Source organism: Artemia sp. Qi Xiang Cuo, chromosome 6 (assembly GCF_049724085.1).
Source record: "Artemia sp. Qi Xiang Cuo chromosome 6, ASM4972408v1, whole genome shotgun sequence".
NCBI classification, from domain to species: domain Eukaryota; kingdom Metazoa; phylum Arthropoda; class Branchiopoda; order Anostraca; family Artemiidae; genus Artemia; species Artemia sp. Qi Xiang Cuo.
Genome location: NC_142799.1, coordinates 53796310 through 53816911, shown reverse-complemented (window position 1 = coordinate 53816911; position 20602 = coordinate 53796310). Strand labels below are relative to the sequence as shown.

The 20602-nt window shown below is 35.0% G+C and overlaps 1 protein-coding gene across 1 annotated transcript in view; it reads right to left on the bottom strand.

The window, feature by feature from the left end:
- LOC148951380 (calcium-activated chloride channel regulator 4-like) overlaps positions 1-20602 on the bottom strand; it is an 87094-nt gene that overhangs the window by 51572 nt on the left and 14920 nt on the right. The window contains exons 2-3 of the mRNA XM_089090828.1: positions 6856-6992; positions 809-960 (exon numbers count right to left, since the gene is read on the bottom strand). Coding sequence (XP_088946954.1) covers positions 809-960; positions 6856-6992 — 289 coding nt within the window. The remainder of the gene's footprint in view (positions 1-808; positions 961-6855; positions 6993-20602) is intronic.

Here is a 20602-nt window from a genome sequence, read left to right as displayed (position 1 = left end):
CGGCAACGGAAGGAGATCTGGGGATATGATAATTATTTTAAAGCGGGTTTAAATAGTGAAGAAATTAAGTGGTATATATCAGAGAGGGGTAATTTCCTAGCACTTGGAGAAAGGAGGAAATATTTAGGGAGGATAAGGGTAATGGACGGTCCTTACTCATACCCTATGTCTGGAGAAAATGGCGAGGATATGCTTCACTTTATGGCACTTTGTCCTGAATTACAGGATTTAAGCAAGGAATTATTTTATGGTAATGTGGAGACAAGTGAGTGGTTGGTTTCAATAATGGGATCGAAATATTATGGAAAAATAAGAAATATTGTAAAATATATAAAGTTGGGAATGACACATAGAGAGAGATTTTTGTAAGGGGGTTGAATGTGTGCAAGCTGTTTGTTTGTTTACTATTTTTTGTAGCCATGGCCGTTGTGGCTTTAGGGTATTAAATATTTATCTATCTATGTACATCTATCATGTCTGCAAGATTTTGTGTAATTATGTATCTTAGTTTAATGGTAATATGTGCTTTATTATGGTTTTGTTTTGTAACATTGCATTGTTATGGTTATGTACTATATTTTGTTACGAGTGTCACTATCATGTGCTATTATTTTGTGTGATTTTTCATTTTTTGCCATGGCCCAAAGCGACTTTTATTGCAATAAATACCTATCTATCTATCATTAGCTGTGAAGCAAGATTTAATCAATATAGTCTATATCTTATTTATTTGGGTGAATAACAGAAAAGTAAAAAAGAAAATAGTAAAAAAAGTAGACAAAAGAAGTGAATAGGTTATAAAACCCACCTGGATTCTTCTGCTCCGTCCATCTGGAGATGTACTCAGGACTTAGGAAGATATACTGCCCCTGACTTCCACAGTAACTAACCTTCTGTGTGAATGGCGAAATATAGTCTTTGAAATCAAAAACTCGGATATCAGAAGAAGAAAAACTTTCACTAGAATTAAAATGTACTGAATTATATTAATGTTTGAATTAATATTTTTATTCAGTCAATCTTCTTAATTCAAACTTCAAAGTTTACTCAGAACAAAGAGGCAGAAAATATGTACGAATCAAAAAGGTATGGGTTTGTGAATTCCAATTGTGTCTCTTTAAGCCCCTAAGGATTTCAGGCATCTAGGAATAATATAGTTTTATAAACAGTGGTCCTGTCCAACACCAAAATCCTTTGCTATCCATAATGACTAAATTAAACCCCCAAGCCCGCAAGATATAAAAAGACCGAGCACTGGCTCGGTCATTTGGTTATAAATCATTATCGTTTTACTTTGTATGCTCTCCAAAAACAGCTACTTTGTTTTTCTTAAGAGTTTAGCTGCTCAAATTTTAATCTTTTCTTTCAGTGCTGCCAAGTAAATGTAAAGCTTAGCAGAAATCGCAAACATTTATTTAATACAAAGTTAAGGGCATAATTTTTAAGGTGTCTTTTTGAAAATTTAATTACTAATATTGGCAGCCAAGTTTTTAGTGAAGCAGGGCTTAGTATTCCGCGGCGATCAAGAGAGTCGTAACTCGAATCAGAACGAAATTTTTTCGACCTACTTGAATTGATGAGAGAAATGGATCTTTAGTCTGGAGAGATATTTAGGAGGTATTAGATACAGAAAAACACTCTGGGGGATATTAGAGAGATATTCTATATTTTTATTACTTACAATAACCATAAAGTACCGTCCAACATCGACTATTAGAGTTGTGTTCGATTAAACAAAACTTAGTCAACCAACAAGTCTACCTTTTTCGGTTTTAGCGTTTTATATGCCAGAAAGTGAACTAAGAAAGTTTACCAGGCTTGCAAACAGAACAAAAAGCTTCGCAGGATTTTGAAGTTGCTATAGCGTGAGCCGTACAGCAATTAGGAATAGACCATCAGATTCAGGAAGGTAAGGCCTGTAATAGTAAAAACAATGAAGAAGACAGAAATCAATCCTTTTTTGAAAATTCTACACCTCTTGTTTCCTTTTACAAGGAGAGAATCAAACTCAAGAATCAAAAATACAGTCTCCTAGTTAGTGCTTTTAATAAACAGCTGCATTATTCAATCTGGGAAATCCTAAATGAATCATCATATTTTGCAAGAGCCAATACTTTCATCATACAGGCAGGGTTGCCACCAAGGTTACGTTCGTACCATTTTTGGTACGTTTTAAATAAAACGGTAAGTTTTACGTTAAGGTCCTAAAAACGTTACATTTTTGTAACGTTTTTGAATTTATGTTACGCTTTTGAATAATGTGGAAGTTTCACATTTTCTAAGATATCTATGTTTTCTCCCATGAAAAAATCCGCTATTCCCATTTTAATTACACTCACATGAGTATCGACATTTCTTCACATCGCGGTCATTTCATCTTATCAAACAATCACTGAGTTATTAGGATGAGAAAAAAACCACTTCGCTTACTCGCATAGTAAGTTAAGATAACTTTCTCTCTCATGATCATACGATTATCATTTGTTTAGTGACAAGTGACAATAGTCAGGTAGTCACCTCACCAACTTACAATTTCATCAGTTGACTTTGAATCTTGTTCCGTCAACAATCATACTAAAATTATATGGAGAAGGAGCTAGTTTCATTAGTTAATGCTAATGAAATAAAACAAAATATAATGAAAATACAAAAATTTAGAACCAAATTTGGGCTATATATTTGCATATTAGGGGGGGGGGTAAAGCATAGTATATATTGGATACTTAACCTAATCTAGGTGCTCCCCCCCTAAACCCCAAAAAACAATAGTTTAAATATTGTAAACGCAATGACAAACCACGCTTTGCGATCCAATTCTCTACTGACTGATACCCGTTCGACTAGTTTCCTTTAGCATCTATCTTGCGTGTGTATCTGCTAATTGACTAGTACTGATGATATATGTACTATTCTTTTTGTAACAACCTCACCCCCCCCCTTCTGAATGGATTGAGATAATATCAGGTTACATACAAAAGACAAAAGTTGCTTTTTTTATTTGGGATTATGAACAGCTGGTATTGACAAAATATATGAAACTGTAAAAATGAGCCATTTTTTGGCTATATCTAAGCATTGACGAGGGGGATGGGTTAGTTGAGCCGGAATTTTCGATTTTATGCTAAACTTTTCCAAATATCATGGTCACTTTTTTGACATTATACCCCCCCCCCCACCCCATCGGCGGTCCCAAATACAACTGTTTAAATACATTCCATCGTTGTGTCGAATCTTGTGATGACATTCTTTTCTTGTTACATTCTTTCGTGTTCTTTCACATTGTAAAGTAAGAATTTTATTGGTTGATTTTTTTTTTTAATATATTCCTAGCGCTCTATCCCGGACCATCAGGGGGGTGGGTGTATTTTCAGAAAAGGGGCCATTATATTTGGTAATTTTATAAAATAAATAATTTAATGGTACTATGTGTGTTGTCAGCTGTTTGTCGTCATACAATGACAATCAATCAATATTGTGCGTTATACCACAGCACCGAGACTAATGACCAGGGTCATGTAGAAGATAACAGTCGTGTCTAGGTATCGAGTCGGCTTACAGTCTTATAGAAAAGTGATTCATAGGGACCACGCAGGCTGGACTGTGGCCCCAACCCCCTGAAAAAGTAAATTTCTCGGCATTTCTTTATTAAATTATAGTTTTTTCATCATCCCCCTTAATTTTTTTTACTTAAATCATTTCCAGTTCATTTTTATTAACTCACTGATCTTTTTGTTCCATCTTCCTTTTATTTCTTTTGTCACACAATTTTTTTTTAATTTGTGAACTATTTTTCAATCACTTCCGAATGTTCAGTTAGTTCCCACTTTCATCAGTATAGCAAAGCAGCAAAAGCACCTCCCGAGACTGGGTTAACTTGAGTTGTTATATCCGAATAGACATAATATTTTTTTTAAATTGGAAAATTAAAAATTTGGAAGCATCAAGTATAATTGAAAATCGAGGACAAAAATCGATTCGTTTTTGCATAGTTTGATCTCTTATATTTTTTTTTTCCTCAACTCATCGACTTTTTCCGTTTATGCATTAAAAACCTAGATAAATTTGGTGTTTATTATTTAAAACCCAATACTTTTTGTGCCCCTCATGTTCACTTATATTCATATATTCTTGAGAAAAAAAAAAATCTCCACTTTTCGGTTCATTTTGAAAACGAGTTTAATTTTTTTTTTTTTTTTTTTTTTATTGTTTGACCTCCTCCGCTAAAAATTCTTTGTGCGTACTTAGACTTGTGAGACCCATCAAAACAGCTTTAGGGTAACATTCCTGGGGTTGAATTGTATGAACTCTTCTTTTATTTCTGAATGTCTTTTGGTTGGGAGTCACGATTCAAATTACAAACAGTAAAATGCATATTATGTAAAATAACTGTTGTTTCGTATAGGAATTGAAGACAACGCTTGAAATATTTTTTGTTCGATAAAATAAAAACAAAACAAAAACTCTGTCGCTCGGAATTGCTTTAATCTTCATGTCAGAACGATGCAAATTTGAAGCTAGAGGAGGTGAGACTGAGACTGAGCCAATCTAAAATATTAGACGGGAAGGGAGCGATTAAAATGATTTGTTGGGTGTCTTTAAGACGCCGGATTTATTAAGATTGTTTTTATTGAAATTTAAAAATAAAAAAAAATCTAGTTGGTTTTAATACTTTCTTCAAAAATCTAAAATGTCCTGTGTTTATAGATTTGCCTTTTATTTTTTACGTATTACTCATCAATTTTTGGTTTAAAATGCCAATAATGACAATTAAAAACAACAACAAAAATATAAGCAAAATAGTAGCCTAGGGTTATATACCCGCAACGGGGGGGGGGGGGGTCTTTTTGTTATGCAGGTAAACCGAAAGCAGCACTTGCAGTTGAATAAATAGGAATTTCCTGAAGGTCAAGAAGCATGAATTGTTATTATTGTATATTTTTTAGGCACCTTTTAAAAGTTTAAGGGAGGATTTTTAATGAGATTACGTAAAGATATATTTTTCAAATTATACAGGCAACAAATGTCCCATCCCCCCTTTAAGTACCGCTCTTGATAGCGAAATTAAGGCACTCTGCCTTGAAAAGAGACTTTCTATCAAAAAATACGTTATTAAGTGTTTCACGTTACGAAATTTGTTCGTGTGACGGCAACCCTGCATACGGGCAAGCATGAGCTGTCGAATTCGAATTTCTTGCCAGAAATTCTTTGTAGATATCTAACAACGAAGAATTATTAACAGTCAACTTTCATAGTCAACTTTCTAGTTAAGTAAGAATCCGTTTGTAAAATTTAAAAACTAATAAAAAAAACATAATTTTGCTTCTAGAATTGGATGATTTTGCTGTTATTAATTAAATGAAATAATTCCGCTGCTCAGATAAAAAACGAACAAGAATTGTTCAAAGAGAAAATTTTTCGCGCAAATTCTGTCTTTTCTTTGGTACTATAACTCTGCGACAAATTTTGAAATTTAGCACCGTTAGGATATGGGCAATATTCTTTTAATAATGTGTAGAAGAGGCAATGACGTATCTAGCGGTTTGACATCCTCCGAATTTTGTTGTCAAGATCGTAAAAAGGTAACAAAAACGCAAGTAAACAGATTTTTTAAGCGTTTTTAAAATTTGCCTGTAACCCCCCCCCCCATCCCGAACAAAACCTCCTGGATACACGTATGAACAAAGCCTCTTACTGACGAATAGAGTCAGGCATCAAAACTATTCAGTTCCTTGTTTTCCAGACTAAAAACTGTTGTGACTAAAAAATGACTAAAAAAATGTTTTTTTTTTAAATTATATATTTCTGAAAGAAACTTAATTTTAGTTTTGGAAATTACCTTTCTTCTAATTTAGTTGTTTTAATACTGGGGATATAGAACTAACTGAGCCCATGGGAGTGGCCAGGCAACAAACACGATTCCTGGCTTATTCCTTTCAAAAGTCAAACAACAAAACTGGATGGACTTTGGTACAATTTATGGTTTTGAAATATTTATGAAACAGGGAACCCTGCATTTTTTTATAACCATGTCAGCAGTGGTTAGAAAGAAAATGCATGAAAACATTACATCTTCAATCATAGCTGTTTTATGGTTGTTGCAATTTTAAAAAAAATGGATCTAGAAATATTAAAAAAACAAAACAAAAAAAAAACATTACAGTTCAAAGCATTAAACCTTGGTGAAATAAATATCGACTTGACTTGACACTGTCTCATCTTGTGAGGCACTGCCTCGAATTCCTCAACAATATAATTTCTGACAAGAGATGACGTGGAAACTAAAAATGATGGGTTGTTAAATTTTGTGGTGAGACCTCATACTGACTCACCGCAGGGTATGGCCTACATCAATTACTCCAAGATTGCATGTCTCCATAGCGCCCTCTTCATCACAAGCGCAGAGCAAGATTTCGAGTTAAGTGTCATTTCAAGTCTAAAAGAACTCAGCATTTTCAGGAGCATATCTTGTTCTTCGACTGAAGTATTAAAAAAGGAGTATGTCTAACCCTCTTAAGAAGCGAATGAGTTGCTGACAATGAGGCGAACCAGTCAAATGAGCTTGCTCAAATCAGCTGGATCGTGTAAATGGGACAAATATATCGCGTAACAGTTTCTGAATCACCCTGGATTAACTGTCTATATACTAAGACCATATCCTGGATTTTGCTGGAGGGGGGGGGTATTCTCGTTTAGGGAGTGGGGGTAAAACAAGACTTTGCCAGACGCGACAAAAATTCCTTTATCTGTGTTTTTTTTAGTTTTTAACTAGTAGGAGAAAAATTTTGAGGGGAGGGAGTTCAAATCGGGTACCCTCATCACGCTATAGATCCTTAATAATACTAAAATGATACTTACTCAATGGCATCAGAATAGTCATAGTCAGTGTCAGGAGCTCCTTGCCAGGTGCTTGGTATTAGTATCTTCACATCTTTGAAATAAAAGTACCTGTCAGAAGCGTCGTATAAAGACCGCGACGCAGCAGAAATCAATTCCTAAAGACAGATAAAGAAATTTATTATTTTTTCCCAGAATAGATCGATTTATCGACATATTAGAATGGACTCCAATTGTCTTAAGCACATACAGGTGTTATCACTGATTATTTTAAAAAATGAATTGGAATGGTCCAAAAATCATTTCAGATCTTCTGAACAGTCAGAATAGCAGATGTAGCGCAGTATATCCATATTAATTATAGTAATTAAATACATGGAGCTCTATTTGCTACTCTTAGATTTTTCAATGTACACGTTGAGTATACTTTCAAGACGAAAATCTCGATGTAAGTGCCAAAATAATGTCTTATTTAATAATAATGTCCAAAAACAGTAAAAAAAATCATTCATTATTTAAATTAATATTTTCAAGTAAATTTATCTTTTTTACCACCGTAAATAAAAGGAGCCCTCATTGATGCCTCTTTTTTATTTAATGTTTTAATTTCAAGTAATGCGATGGGAAATGAATGCAATAGAAATGTATAAAAGGATTCTTCGTCTGTACGCAATTAACTTATGATCAAGACATATTTTACTTAAATAGTATAAAAGTTAGGAGATAATAAAAAAACCCTAAAAAATACCCTCAGTAAGATTTGAGTCTATGTCCTTGAGCTATCACGCTTTTGCAGGCAAATCTTAACTGAAACGGTTATGATAAACAAAAAACTGGTTTGAAATAGTCTGTTTAAAAGTTTCAAGAGAGATAATTAGGATAAATAAGAGAAATTGATTACTGAATATTAAACCCCGCGAGAAGAAATATCACCAGGTAATGGTATTAGATAGTCTTGTCACTGGTCAACAATTCAAGTAACTCTATCAAAGATGATTTTCAAAATATATGGGGTTAATTGCCCCCTCTGAATTGGCTCCCCTGGTTAAGAAGCTTATGCTACGGAGCGGTAATGTGAAATAACTGTTATCCCCGATGAGAACTCACAGAGCGTCTACTCAAGATCAAGGAGCTACTTTGACCTTAATTTAATTTACTAAGGAGCAAGCATGGATTGTTCGAAAGCTCAAATTTTTACCATCTTTTACTTAACTTGCTTTCTCTGTCTGTCGCCAATCAGAATTTGAGACGCTTATTTCAACCCCTTCCTCTCATCTGATTTGGCACAAAATTTGTATACAGGTTTGCTTTACCTAATATTTTAAAATTCTGATATATTTGAATCGCAAAAAAAAATACTTCATTATCCTACAGTTTAATGATAATAACCAACTCTCTATAAAAGTATTTGGATAAGCATTCTTGCGTTTAAACTATTAATTTTAAAAAACAAAGTTTTTTTAGGGAAGTAAAGAGCGAAATTTAAACTTATAACGACCAAAAATTATTCCTTCACAGTCTATCTAATATTTGTCATTAAAGTTAGTACAAACAAACCAAGTAATTATGTTTCCCTATGTTTGCAGCATAAAAAACTAGTACTTTACTGAAAACACAAAAACCAAGCATAAAAAAAGAATGTTGATTTATTAGTTAAAAGCATCGTATATAAATATAATATATAATTATAATATATAATTATATAATTATAGTAAAAAATTATAAATAAATATAACTATATTATTTATATACAGTGGTTAAAAGTGAGTACGTAGCCTGACAACAACAAACTAATCTGTAAAGTTTTTCATAGTCTTACACCAGCTGTGATATCAGTAACTTTCAGTATACAATTAAAATTATCTTAAAAACATAAGCATAAAATAAATGCTTTTTTAATAACCGCAAAGTCACTGAACAGCATACACAAATATTGGATTGATTTATCAGGTAACATTTTGGTCTCACCAGCTATAATGCCAATAATGAGTAAGAAACAATCTTGAATTGTAAGAATTACACTTTAGTATTACTCAAAATAAGTGATTTACTTTTATGCTTTAAAAAGTATCATTAGTCGATTCGCTTTCACTCTACCAAAAATCCTATATTATTTTGTGTTTTCCGTAAAGCGCAAGTTTTTTATAATCCTATAAACACAGTGAAATATGACTATTTTGTTTATTCGTACTAGCTTTATTGATATACGTATGTTAGATAGACTGTGAAGCAATAATTTATGTTCGTTTTAAGCTTCAACTTCGCTCTTTACTCCCCTCAAAAAACTTAAAAAAAATTAATCTTTGTCCGTTTTTAATTTAAATTTAATGCAGAAGTAACACTGCAATGATCTTTTTATTTTTCCCGAGGGGGGGGGGCAGCACCCACATATAAGGAATAATGTATGTTCGTTTTAAGTTTTAATGTCGCTCCTTACTTTCAGTTGAAAAATAATATTTAATTTCTGATCGTTTTTTAAATAATGCCGAGAAATCCAAGCTATACAAAATGGTATACACGATTTTTGAAGGTAGGCAACCGCGACAGTTAGGAAAGAGTAACTATTTTTCTAAAGAAGATTTTTGAGGTTTTCAAAACCTAAGCAAAATTTTGGGGTGTCTAACTTATTTCATGAAACATCACCCCCTCCCCCTCCTGATAAACACCAAGAAACATTAGAGATAAAGTTGTGGAATAGCAATAAAAAAAAAGTTGGAAAGTAACCTGACAACCAGAAAAATATCGCATAAAAAAAAAATATTAATAGGTTCTTAGCGCTATGAGTTCTCTATATTGATTACAAATAGTTTTATTCTGTCTATTAAATAGTAAACAAATGAAATAATATGAATAAATGGATATAACAATAAGTAACCTTACTTTGAAGATACAACTTTGAGTGGTTTCAGAACAATTTACCTACATTTCTCCAACCCCTAAGGGACAAAGGGTTGGGGTCCAGTGTGTAATTTGTTCAAAAAATAGTGTATTCACTATTTTTCACAATTCACAAAAAGATTAAATAAAATAGTGAATTACCTGAAAAATAATCATATATAAGGCAGAAACCCACGATTGAAATAAAAATGCCTGATTAAAGAACTGAACCCTTGTCATTCTGATTCAAAGTCTAACGCGCTAGTAACTGGACTACGGAAGCTGATGATCAAATTCAATCCATTTGTTCTTGTAACTTACAAGAACTTACCAAGTTGTGTAACTTACAGCCCTTTTCCCAAAGACAATGGAGAGTTATGTCATCACCAAAAGTATAGTTATTGGACCTTATTCAGCAAATACATTTGTAGATGGCTGTTAGAAAACAATGAGTTAGTAAAAGTTTCTATTATAAAGAATGAAATCCTTAAATTATGTTTGGTGAAGCTCAACTTTTTCGAACAGGAGGAGGGGAGGGGGCATGAGCACCCATAAGCTTAATTTCAGTGGGGCTTACCTGGTCTAATTGTAACTTTTAATTTTATATAATAGAAATCTCTAGACAAAAATATAAAAATAAGGCAGTATCATTCAGCCAGGAGGGGGCTGGCACCCCCCCTGCCCTCCCTTATGGGCGCCCATGGGAGTCAGTACGTCAAGGAAAAGTCATTTGGAATTTAAGATTCAATTATTTGTTCTGCTATGAATTTCTTCCTCTTAAGAACATTCGATATTTCAAAAATCCTTTTACAAGCCCAACGTCGGCTTCATAGTGAATTCTCCCAACGGACTAATGAGACTTAGTAAGGGGACTTGGAGGGGGAGCATACGGGAGTGGTTCTTGTAAATCTCCAGTTAAGTGTTTTGGACCATAACTATTACAATAGTACCGTTTTATACTTCCAAGCTTTTCCATTTAAATGATGGCACAAAAAGTACCGTTTTTAGTGCTATATAGCATTTAAGGATGGTGGAACTGATACAAAGCACGTAGATATGAGCAATAGCTTTCAAATGAGCCATTAAACATATCCCCAAGCTGTTCTGGATGTCCAATAGCCCCAGCTTTTCCACTTGAGAGATGGCATCAATAGTGCCATTTGGCACTTGCAGATCGTGAATTTTATAGGGAAAACGTAGATATGAGCAATATTTTTCATGTGAGCTATAAAAAATCTGTCGCCAATGTGTTGGTAGCACGCTAGCCCCACCCCTTTAGAAATTGCACAAAAAGTGTCATTTTAGTGCCATATGGCCCTTGCAGATGGCGGAATTTATAAAAAGCACGTAAATATGAGAAATAGCTTTTAAATGAGCCATTAAGCAGCTCTCTATGATGTTCTGGTAACCCGCTAGGCCTGAAAAAAAACAAGAAAAAAACAAAAAAAAAACGGGAGACAGATCAGTGCTGCCGATGCAAAAAAGTGATTTTCCTTGTTGTACAAGGAGGGGCAAGGGCGTAGGGTGTGGGGGGGCAGCTGCCCCCCTCCTAGACCTTCAAATTTACATTAGATATGGCTGAAAAAGCAGATGGTTGGGAAAGCAGTTGATAAAAGGCCCACCATCACATTATTGGCTGCCCCCCCCCCTAGACAATAACCTAACCTAACCTATTGCCCAAAATACTTGATAAATTCAATTCAAATATGACACTTGCAGTTGGCGGAATTTATAAAAAGCACGTAAATATAGAGAAATAGCTTTTGAATGAGCCATTAAGCATCTCTCTATGATGTTCTGGCAGCCCGCTAGGCCTGCTGAAAAACAAAACAAAAAAAAAACGGCAGACAGATCAGTGCTACCGATGCAAAAAAGTGATTTTCCTTGTTGTTCAAGGAGGGGCAAGGGCGTAGGGAGTGGGGGAACAGCTGCCCCCCCCCTAGACCTTCAAATTTACATTAGATATGGCTGAAAAAGCAGATGGTTGGGAAAGCAGTTGATAAAAGGCCCTCCATCACACTATTGGCTGCCCCCCTAGACAATATGATGCCTACGCCCATGAGGAGGGGGACTGTAATTTCCTTGTACAAGGTTTTCGACTATGCTGATTCCAATGGTATGCTTTTCATTTTGATCTGGCGCCATTTTCGAGGGATTTCAGACTTATTTCGAGATCACCATATATTTCTTTTCGCAATTAACTTTTACTTTTAAGATGAACCAAGATAATAATTACCATTCCTGAGTCAGTGTCAGATGTCAATTTTTTTCACTAGGCAGTTTTTTAACTTTTGGTTATTCAAAATGTGTTTTTTAACTTTTGGTTACTATGGGCTGTGGTTCGCTCTTTACTAGGTTGCAGCTACCGCTGCAGCCATGATTTTCACGTTGGCGCAGAGACGACAGAGAAAACGAAGATTTCATCATAAAACCGATGCCAATTCTTTATCTCGCCACTGGATGTATCTGCGATGTTTCGTAATCGTAACAGGAATCGTGGTTTGAGAAAGGAGAAATATTTTTTTTTTAATTACTTTAAATAATTCTTTTGAAACTATTTGGCGAGTGAATCTCTTTTGTATTGTGAATATTACAGTGAGGTTAATAAATAAATAAAAGATAATAAACTATTGAAATTAAGAGGTATTCTGAAGAATAGAAGGAAACAATTTAGCACCAAAAAGAGTTAAACAAATACTTTATAAGAAAACTTTTAAAAAACCACGTTTTACAAATGGACTAAAGAGGGGAAAATAAATTTTTCGTTTCTAAAGAATAATTTTGATGTATATACTTCAAATTTTCTGAATATTCTGAATGTTATGAACTCATCTCAAACTTGTAAAAAATTTCTAAAAATTTAAACGTGCTGCCCATTTTCCTTAAACAAAGAACTGTCATCCACAGCATCCATAAAATTATGGTTGCATGATAAATAGTTAGATATCAATAGGTAATTGATCGAAAATGCGCGCCATGTTTAAATTTTTATAAAATTTTTACAAGTTTGAGTAAAAGAGTTCACAATATTCAAAATATTCAGAAAGTTATGAGGTATGTATGGTAGTCGAGCAATGGAACACCAATGAGGCGGGCCTACCACTAATTAAAATGAATTTTTTTAGTCGTTTGCGGGTGTTAAGTTGAAACGAAACAGTTTTTAAAATTTGGGCTATATATCTGCACGTTAGGGGGGGAGTAATCTAAAGTGAAGAGCTTTTAGGAATCATATAAGTAGGCCTACGTATCTTAGGATTTTCAGGATTACTTATGTCATTACTAAAAACGCCTCACTTTATTTTGCCCCTACCCCCCCCCCCCAAATATGCAAACATATAGCCTAAATTATATACTTCCGATGCATTTTGCCATACTGAGTTATACTGACCCGTAACCCGTAAATCATAATACAAAACGACTCTAACGAGCAACGAACAAAATACTAACCCGTAAATAGTGGTGTAGATATAACGGGAAAAATCTCAAATATGTTTAATCTACATTTTCCAAAATATTTATACAATATTTAAATTCGACTTTAATCTTTGAGACGCCATTCTTAATGACAAATTGTTTCAAAAGGGCTGCCAATTTATTTTGTTCAGTAGCAGCGATTTGACATTCTAATTGATAAGAAAGTTCCAGGCGTTCATGAAACAAAAGATAAACTTAAAGTTTACACTCATAATACAGGGATAGGGCCGGTGTCCATTGGCGTGCTGATTAATTGCAAAGGCATCAATTCGTGGAAATTAGAGGGTTGGGGGGGCAAACATAAATTTCTTGACATCTTGGGGGCAGTTTTTTTTGGCGTAAAAATAAGAAAAGTAATGTCAATAAAAATACCAAAAAGCGGACATTATGGTTCAATTCCAACCATAGGTTCAGTCAAAATTTTAAGGGGGGGAGGGGACAAGAAAAAATACATAAATTTTGAATATGTAATAACCAGTTGCTGAGTTTGTGAGATGACAGGCATAAAAAGAAGAACAAACTGTAGCGTGTACTGTTTTGCGAGGATCAGAAAAAACGTTTTGCCCCCTTCCCCCAGACCAAAATTTGAAGTCTATAGCCCCTTAAAAACACTTCCTGAAAGTTTAAATTTGACCCCCCAATTATGAGACAAAACAGGGTAGACATAAAAAAATTAAATCCTTATAGTCAAAATTAGTCCATTTTGGTTAAACCTAGGCCAACTGACGGTACTGTATAATGAGAAATGCCCTCTTGGTTTCAGATACATTTTGTACGACAACACATGGTTGTTTTCGGAGCTGAAGATTAGTGATTGGCAGGAAGTGCAACATATACAATTTTCAAAGAGTTCGTGGTTACGATATGTAAGTAAGGAGCGACTCGGCCCAGTAGCGGTTTAGATCTCATAATTTGGGGTGGCAAGGTATACCAAGGTTTATAAAATAAAAGGAATTTAATGTCAGAAAAACAAGGGGAGGGGGCAGCTACCCTTCCCTTGCCCCGGCCTAGAGCTGCGATTAACTCGGCCCAATAGTAACTGAAACTCTAAATCCAGTTCTTTTGATAAGGGGAGAGTAGAGTAGTACCTTATACTTCTGGACCTTGTATACGCCGTTTCAAAGAGATTCCTTTCTGTGCTATTCTGGACCTTGTATACGCCGTTTCAAAGAGATTCCTTTCTGTGCTATTCTGGACCTTGTATACGCCTTTTCAAAGAGATTGAGTATCCCCTCACATAGCCTTATGCTTCTACAATGCTCGCGTACAAACAGGTCTATAGGTCTTTACACTCTAGGAACGACGCAATTTCAAAGTTCAGTGCCTTTTTTTTTAGTTCAAAAAACCGGTGACTCTTCTTTTTTACTCGCCTATTATTTTTTGTATATATTCAGCTTCCATATTTGATTCTCCATCAGTTTCGAATAGTTTATATTCTAGATTAAAATCAATTTTTTTAAAAGACATTTATATGGAAAAAATGGATAATTCTAAACATTTTATTGTGAGTAAAAAATATTAGCATTATTAAAAAGAAATTTTCATTAATTTAATGAATAAATTCTTTCCTTACACTAGAACTAATTATACTTATGTACTTAGAAGCTTGTTGTTTTTATGAGATGAAAAAACCTCTAATTCTCTTATAGGTTTAAATTTACGGTGTGATTTTTTATCAATATCATTGGTCTTTTTAGGTAATGTTTTTTTTTGAAAAAAAAAAGTGCTTAGCTTTTCGATCAGTAATTTGGGGATTAGAATAAAATTTTTATTTTTTAATGTATTAATTTTTACAAAATATTAAATTTTTATAAATATAAGTGGCTTTTTTTTTATCAAGATCTGTGTTTTTTGTTTAGGGATGTTTTTGAAAATAATTACAGGCCAGTCTGCATTTATGGTGTTATTTTTTATAAAGATCAGCTGACTTTTTAATGATTTTTTTTAAAAAAAGTTATTATCTTTCGATCGGTAAATTGGGATTAGAATAAAATGTTGATTCTTTTAATGTATTAATTGTTACAAAAGCTTCCTTTTTTATTACAGTGCGATTTTTTTTTTTTATCACGATCAGTGGTTTTTTAGGGATGTTTTTTTGAAAATATTTCCTGACCAGTCTGCGTTGAAGAATCTCTTCCTGAAATTTAATGCGTTCAAAACCCTCACCCCCCCCCATTTCCTCAAAAATAAAATTTGTTACCTTATAAACCTATTTAATAAATAACATTTTTAGATATCCTTTTTATTTAACGGACCTAATTATCTCATAAGAGGGATTGACTGAGCCATGCTAATTAACTTTTCCACTTCTTAAATTTCAATTTATTTCTACATTTGATTGAAATATTATAGTTTTACTTGACTGTCATATGCAATTATTCTCCATATTGTTTAATAAGGAAAGAAAATACTGCTTTTTAAGTTTTAATTTACAAATACAGTCACGGAAACATGAACATCGGAGGAGAGGGGGGGGGAGCAGTTTATAAAAGGTCCACCAACCCACTATCAAAACCTCTGATTTTGAAATCAAGATGTCTAACATAAACTGAATTATTTTCCAAAAAAACCAAAAATGAATTTTTGCTAAATGCTAATTTTTTTTTTTTTTTTTTTTTAAGGAAGAAGAGACTTGCAATAATCCTCCTTCCGAGAAGAAAGCTAGATATGGCGAACCTTAATTAATACAGCCCACAAGAGCGTCTGTTATCAAATTCGCTAGAAAAGTTACACGTGATTTGGACCATGCATCGAACACTCAACTTATAGTGACAGAACCCTCTGACTCCCGCGTTGGCTCCATGGCAAACCCTCCTCAATTAGTACACATGAGTTCAGATATAGAAGGACAGTCATAATTTTTAATTACATAAATAATTTTTTTCTATCCCTATTTTCAAAAAATAAGACAAAAATTTAACAGGTGCCTATCTTTTTAAAAACTAATATATTTTTACAACGAATATTTTTTTAATAAAAATTTAAAACAATAATTTTTTTATGTATGTTTCTAAATGATTGAAAAAATATAAAAAAAAAAAAAAAAAAATGTGTATTTGTGAATTAAAAAAAGTTCATTGCTATTTGTTGCAAAATTTTTCTTTTTTACTTTAAATAAAAAAATCGTTTTTTTTAAAATAATTTAAAAATACTTAACATTTAAATAAAAATAATATCGTTAATGTTTTTGGTGTGGGAGGTGGGGGGGTGGGAGGAGTGAAATCCCCACCATTAATATTCTGAATAAATAATAGATTAAATAAATAAACAAAACTGTATTTTTTTTTCATGTATAGTATTTTTAAAAATGTGTTTTATGGCATTCCATAAAGGTAAAGGCTATTTGGTTCTAAATTTTTCTTATATACTGTACATAAATATCTCGTTTTTAAGACTATAATTGAACAACACGTCTCCTTTAAATACAAACAATATCATTAATTTATTTGGGGTGGTGGTTAGGGTGCACTCCCCCCCCCCCATTATTTTTGGTTATAAATTTAAATCTTAGCTATTGTGTGTAATTTTATTTTTTATTTTAATTTTTTTTTTTCATGTATCGTATTTAAAAAATGTGTTTTATAGCATTCAATAAAGTTATAGGCTGTTTAAGTGGGTATAATCTGGTTGGGTTTGCTATTGCGAGAGGACTCAAGCGATTTCTTTCTTTGTCAAGAGATTTACGTAATTAATTAAACCTGTATTATAAAACCAACGTGTCTTGTTTCGAGCTTTAACGGGCAAGGTTTTTGATAACTTGAACTGTTTGATCAATGACAGTAACGTTTGATAGATTTTTTTTTTTACGTGAAATACTATAGTTTCTTTTTTTATTTTTGAAAAAATTTTGGAAGAAAATAAATTTAATTTGGGAGGGGGGGGGGGTAACTTTTAAGTAAAAAAAAAAAAAAAATAAATTGTATTATAATTGTGATAAAAATTTCTGAAAAATAAAAAAAAAAATTAATACATTAATTTTATAGTTTAAGGGGGAAGCGGTGAAAACTTCTGCCTTCCCTGGTCCAGGACTTCAAAGTATTATGGGTAATTGCCCTCTCTCGCCAGATGTTAGTGAAGGTATGTTATTTGATATCCCCCTGGATTTTCAATTTACAGCTGAAGAAATGGACAGTCTTATTCAAATTGTTGGCCCTAATTCTTCCGGGGACATTTTTAATGAGAACTTTATAATTAGTGAATTGAGTCCTGAACAAACAGGGTCAGGACATGAAAACAGTGCTACGTCCTCGGAATTGCCTGATTTTTATCTGTTAGAATCTGCTCTAGGTCATTTTCAAACATACAGGGTAGATTTTAGCCTTCCCGAGGAAAACGTTGGCAATATTTTAACTGACCCCGTGAAAAATCTCCATAGCTATATCGACAAAATTCGAGCACTTATTGATATTCAGATCCAGAAATGGGGAGGTCAAGGGGGAATTAAAGCATCAGTGAACCAAAAAGTTTATTTACAAAAGGGGACATCTGGGGACATTTTTTATTTTCATTTTTCGACGGGGACCCAGACTTTTTACCCGGGTCTAAACGATTTTGAAGACAACTTTTTCAACTGGGTAAATAAACTAATTTCAACTTTGGATACATTTAGCGAGAGAGGGAGTGGGTCCACCATTTTATACATTGAACGAATGGATCATTTGTTGTTGTTGTTGTTTTTTTTCTCAAAAAAAAAAAAAATCTGTTGATACATTTAAGCAATAAATATCTTTAAGCTTAACCCCTTCATGTTCTTTAGAATAGTTCTATTGTAAGCAAGTAACAAACTCTTTCCTGAAGTCACCTCTTGGATACACAATACAGAAATTCATACTATACGTTAAATGCATTCAAACACACACACACACACACACACACACACACACACACACACACACATGTCTGACATAGTTATTAGATATTTCGACTATGCTGAACAAAATGGCTTTCTAAAAATTGACACACACACACACACACAGAGACAACAACCACACAGAGATGACACACACACACACACACAAACACACACACACACACACACACACACACACACACACACACACACACACACACACACACACACACACAGACGACACACACAAAGTGACGACTTACACATAGAGACGACACACACACAGAGACGACAAACACACAGAGACGACACAGAACAGAGACAACACACACACAGATACGAAACACACAAAGCGACGACACACGCACAGAGAGGACAAACACACAGAAACGAGACACACACACAGAGACGACACACACACATAGAGACAACACAGACATAGAGATGACAGACACACAGATACAAAACACCCACAGAGACGACACACACACACACACACACACTCACACACACACACACACACACACACACACACAGAGGACAAACACACAGAGACGACAGACACAAAGAGACGAATCACACACAGAGAGGACAAAACATAGAGACAACACACACACACACACACACACACACACACAGAGACAACATCCACACAGAGACGACACACACACACAGATACAACACACTCAAAGTGACGACTGACACAGAGAGACTACACACACACACACAGAGACGACAAACACACAGAGACGACACAGATAGAGAGACGACACACACACACACACACACACACGACTTACACATAGAGACGACACACACACAGAGACGACAAACACACAGAGACGACACAGACAGAGAGACGACACACACACACACACACAGAGACGACACACTCATAGTGACGACTTACACATAGAGACGACACACAGAGAGATGACAAACACACAGAGACGAGACACATAGAGAGACGACACTCAAACAGAGACAACACACACACACAGATACGACACACACACAGCGACGACACACGCACAGAGACGACACACACACAGAGACGACAAACACACAGAGACGACGCAGATAGAGAGACGACACACACACAGAGATGACGCACTCAAAGTGACGACTTACACATAGAGACTACACAGACACACAGAGACGACAAACACACAGAGACGACACACATAGAGAGACGACACGCAAAGACCCAGAGACAACACACACACAGATAAGAAACACACAAAGTGACGACACACGCACAAAGAGCACAAACACACAGAAACGATACACACACACAGAGACGACACACACACACACATAGAGACAACACAGACAAAGAGATGACAGACACACAGATACAAAACACACACAGAGACGACACACACACACAGAGACGACAGAGTCCACTAAAAAAAAGAGACGACACGCACACATAACAGACACACACACACACACACACACACACACACATACACAGAGACGACACACACACCTAGAGACAACAAACACACATACACTACACACAAACACACAGAGACGACAACACAAAGAGAGACGACACGCACACAGAGACAACACACACACAGAGACCACTCAAACATAGAGACGACAAGCACACAGAAACGACACACACACACACACACACACACACACACACACACACACACACACACACATACACAGAGACTGCACACACACAGAGAGACAACACACACACAGAGACTACAACACAGATAGAGACGGCACTCACACAGAGACAACACACACACAGATACGAAACACCCACAGAGAGGACACATGCACAGAGACGACACACACACACACACAGAGTCCACTCAAACAGAGAGAGGACAAACACACAGAGACGACAGACACAAAGAGACGAATCACTTGCCTTTCCTTGGCACCTTTCCAAACGAGCGGGGATCCCCCACTGATTCCTACACATTGTAAAAAAGTGACCAGCATGAAAACTCCACGTTTTCAACCAGACTGGTTTTTGACACGACACACAAACAGAGTCATAGTGAGAGAGATATCCAAAAAGTTGGGTTTAATCTCGGTACACTTAGAGTGGCGCGCCACTCTAAGTGAACCTAGATTAACCCCAACTTTTTGGATATCTCTCTCACTATGACTCTGTTTGTGTGTCGTGTCAAAAACCAGTCTGGTTGAAAACGTGGAGTTTTCATGCTGGTCACTTTTTTGCAATTTGTAGGAATCAGTGGGGAATCCCCGCTCGTTTGGAAAGGTGTCAAGGAAAGGCAAGTGATTCGTCTCTTTGTGTCTGTCGTCTCGGTGTGTTTGTCCTCTCTCTGTTTGAGTGTACTCTGTGTGTGTGTGTGTGTGTCGTCTCTGTGCATGTGTCCTCTCTGTGGGTGTTTCGTATCTGTGTGTGTGTTGTCTCTGTGTGCGTGTCGTCTCTCTATGTGTTGTCGTCTCTGTGTCTGTGTTGTCTCTTTGTGTGTGTGTCGTCTGTGTGTATGTGTGTGTGTGTGTGTGTGTGTGTGTGTGTGTGTGTGTGTGTGTCGTTTCTGTGTGCTTGTCGTCTCTATGTTTGAGTGGTCT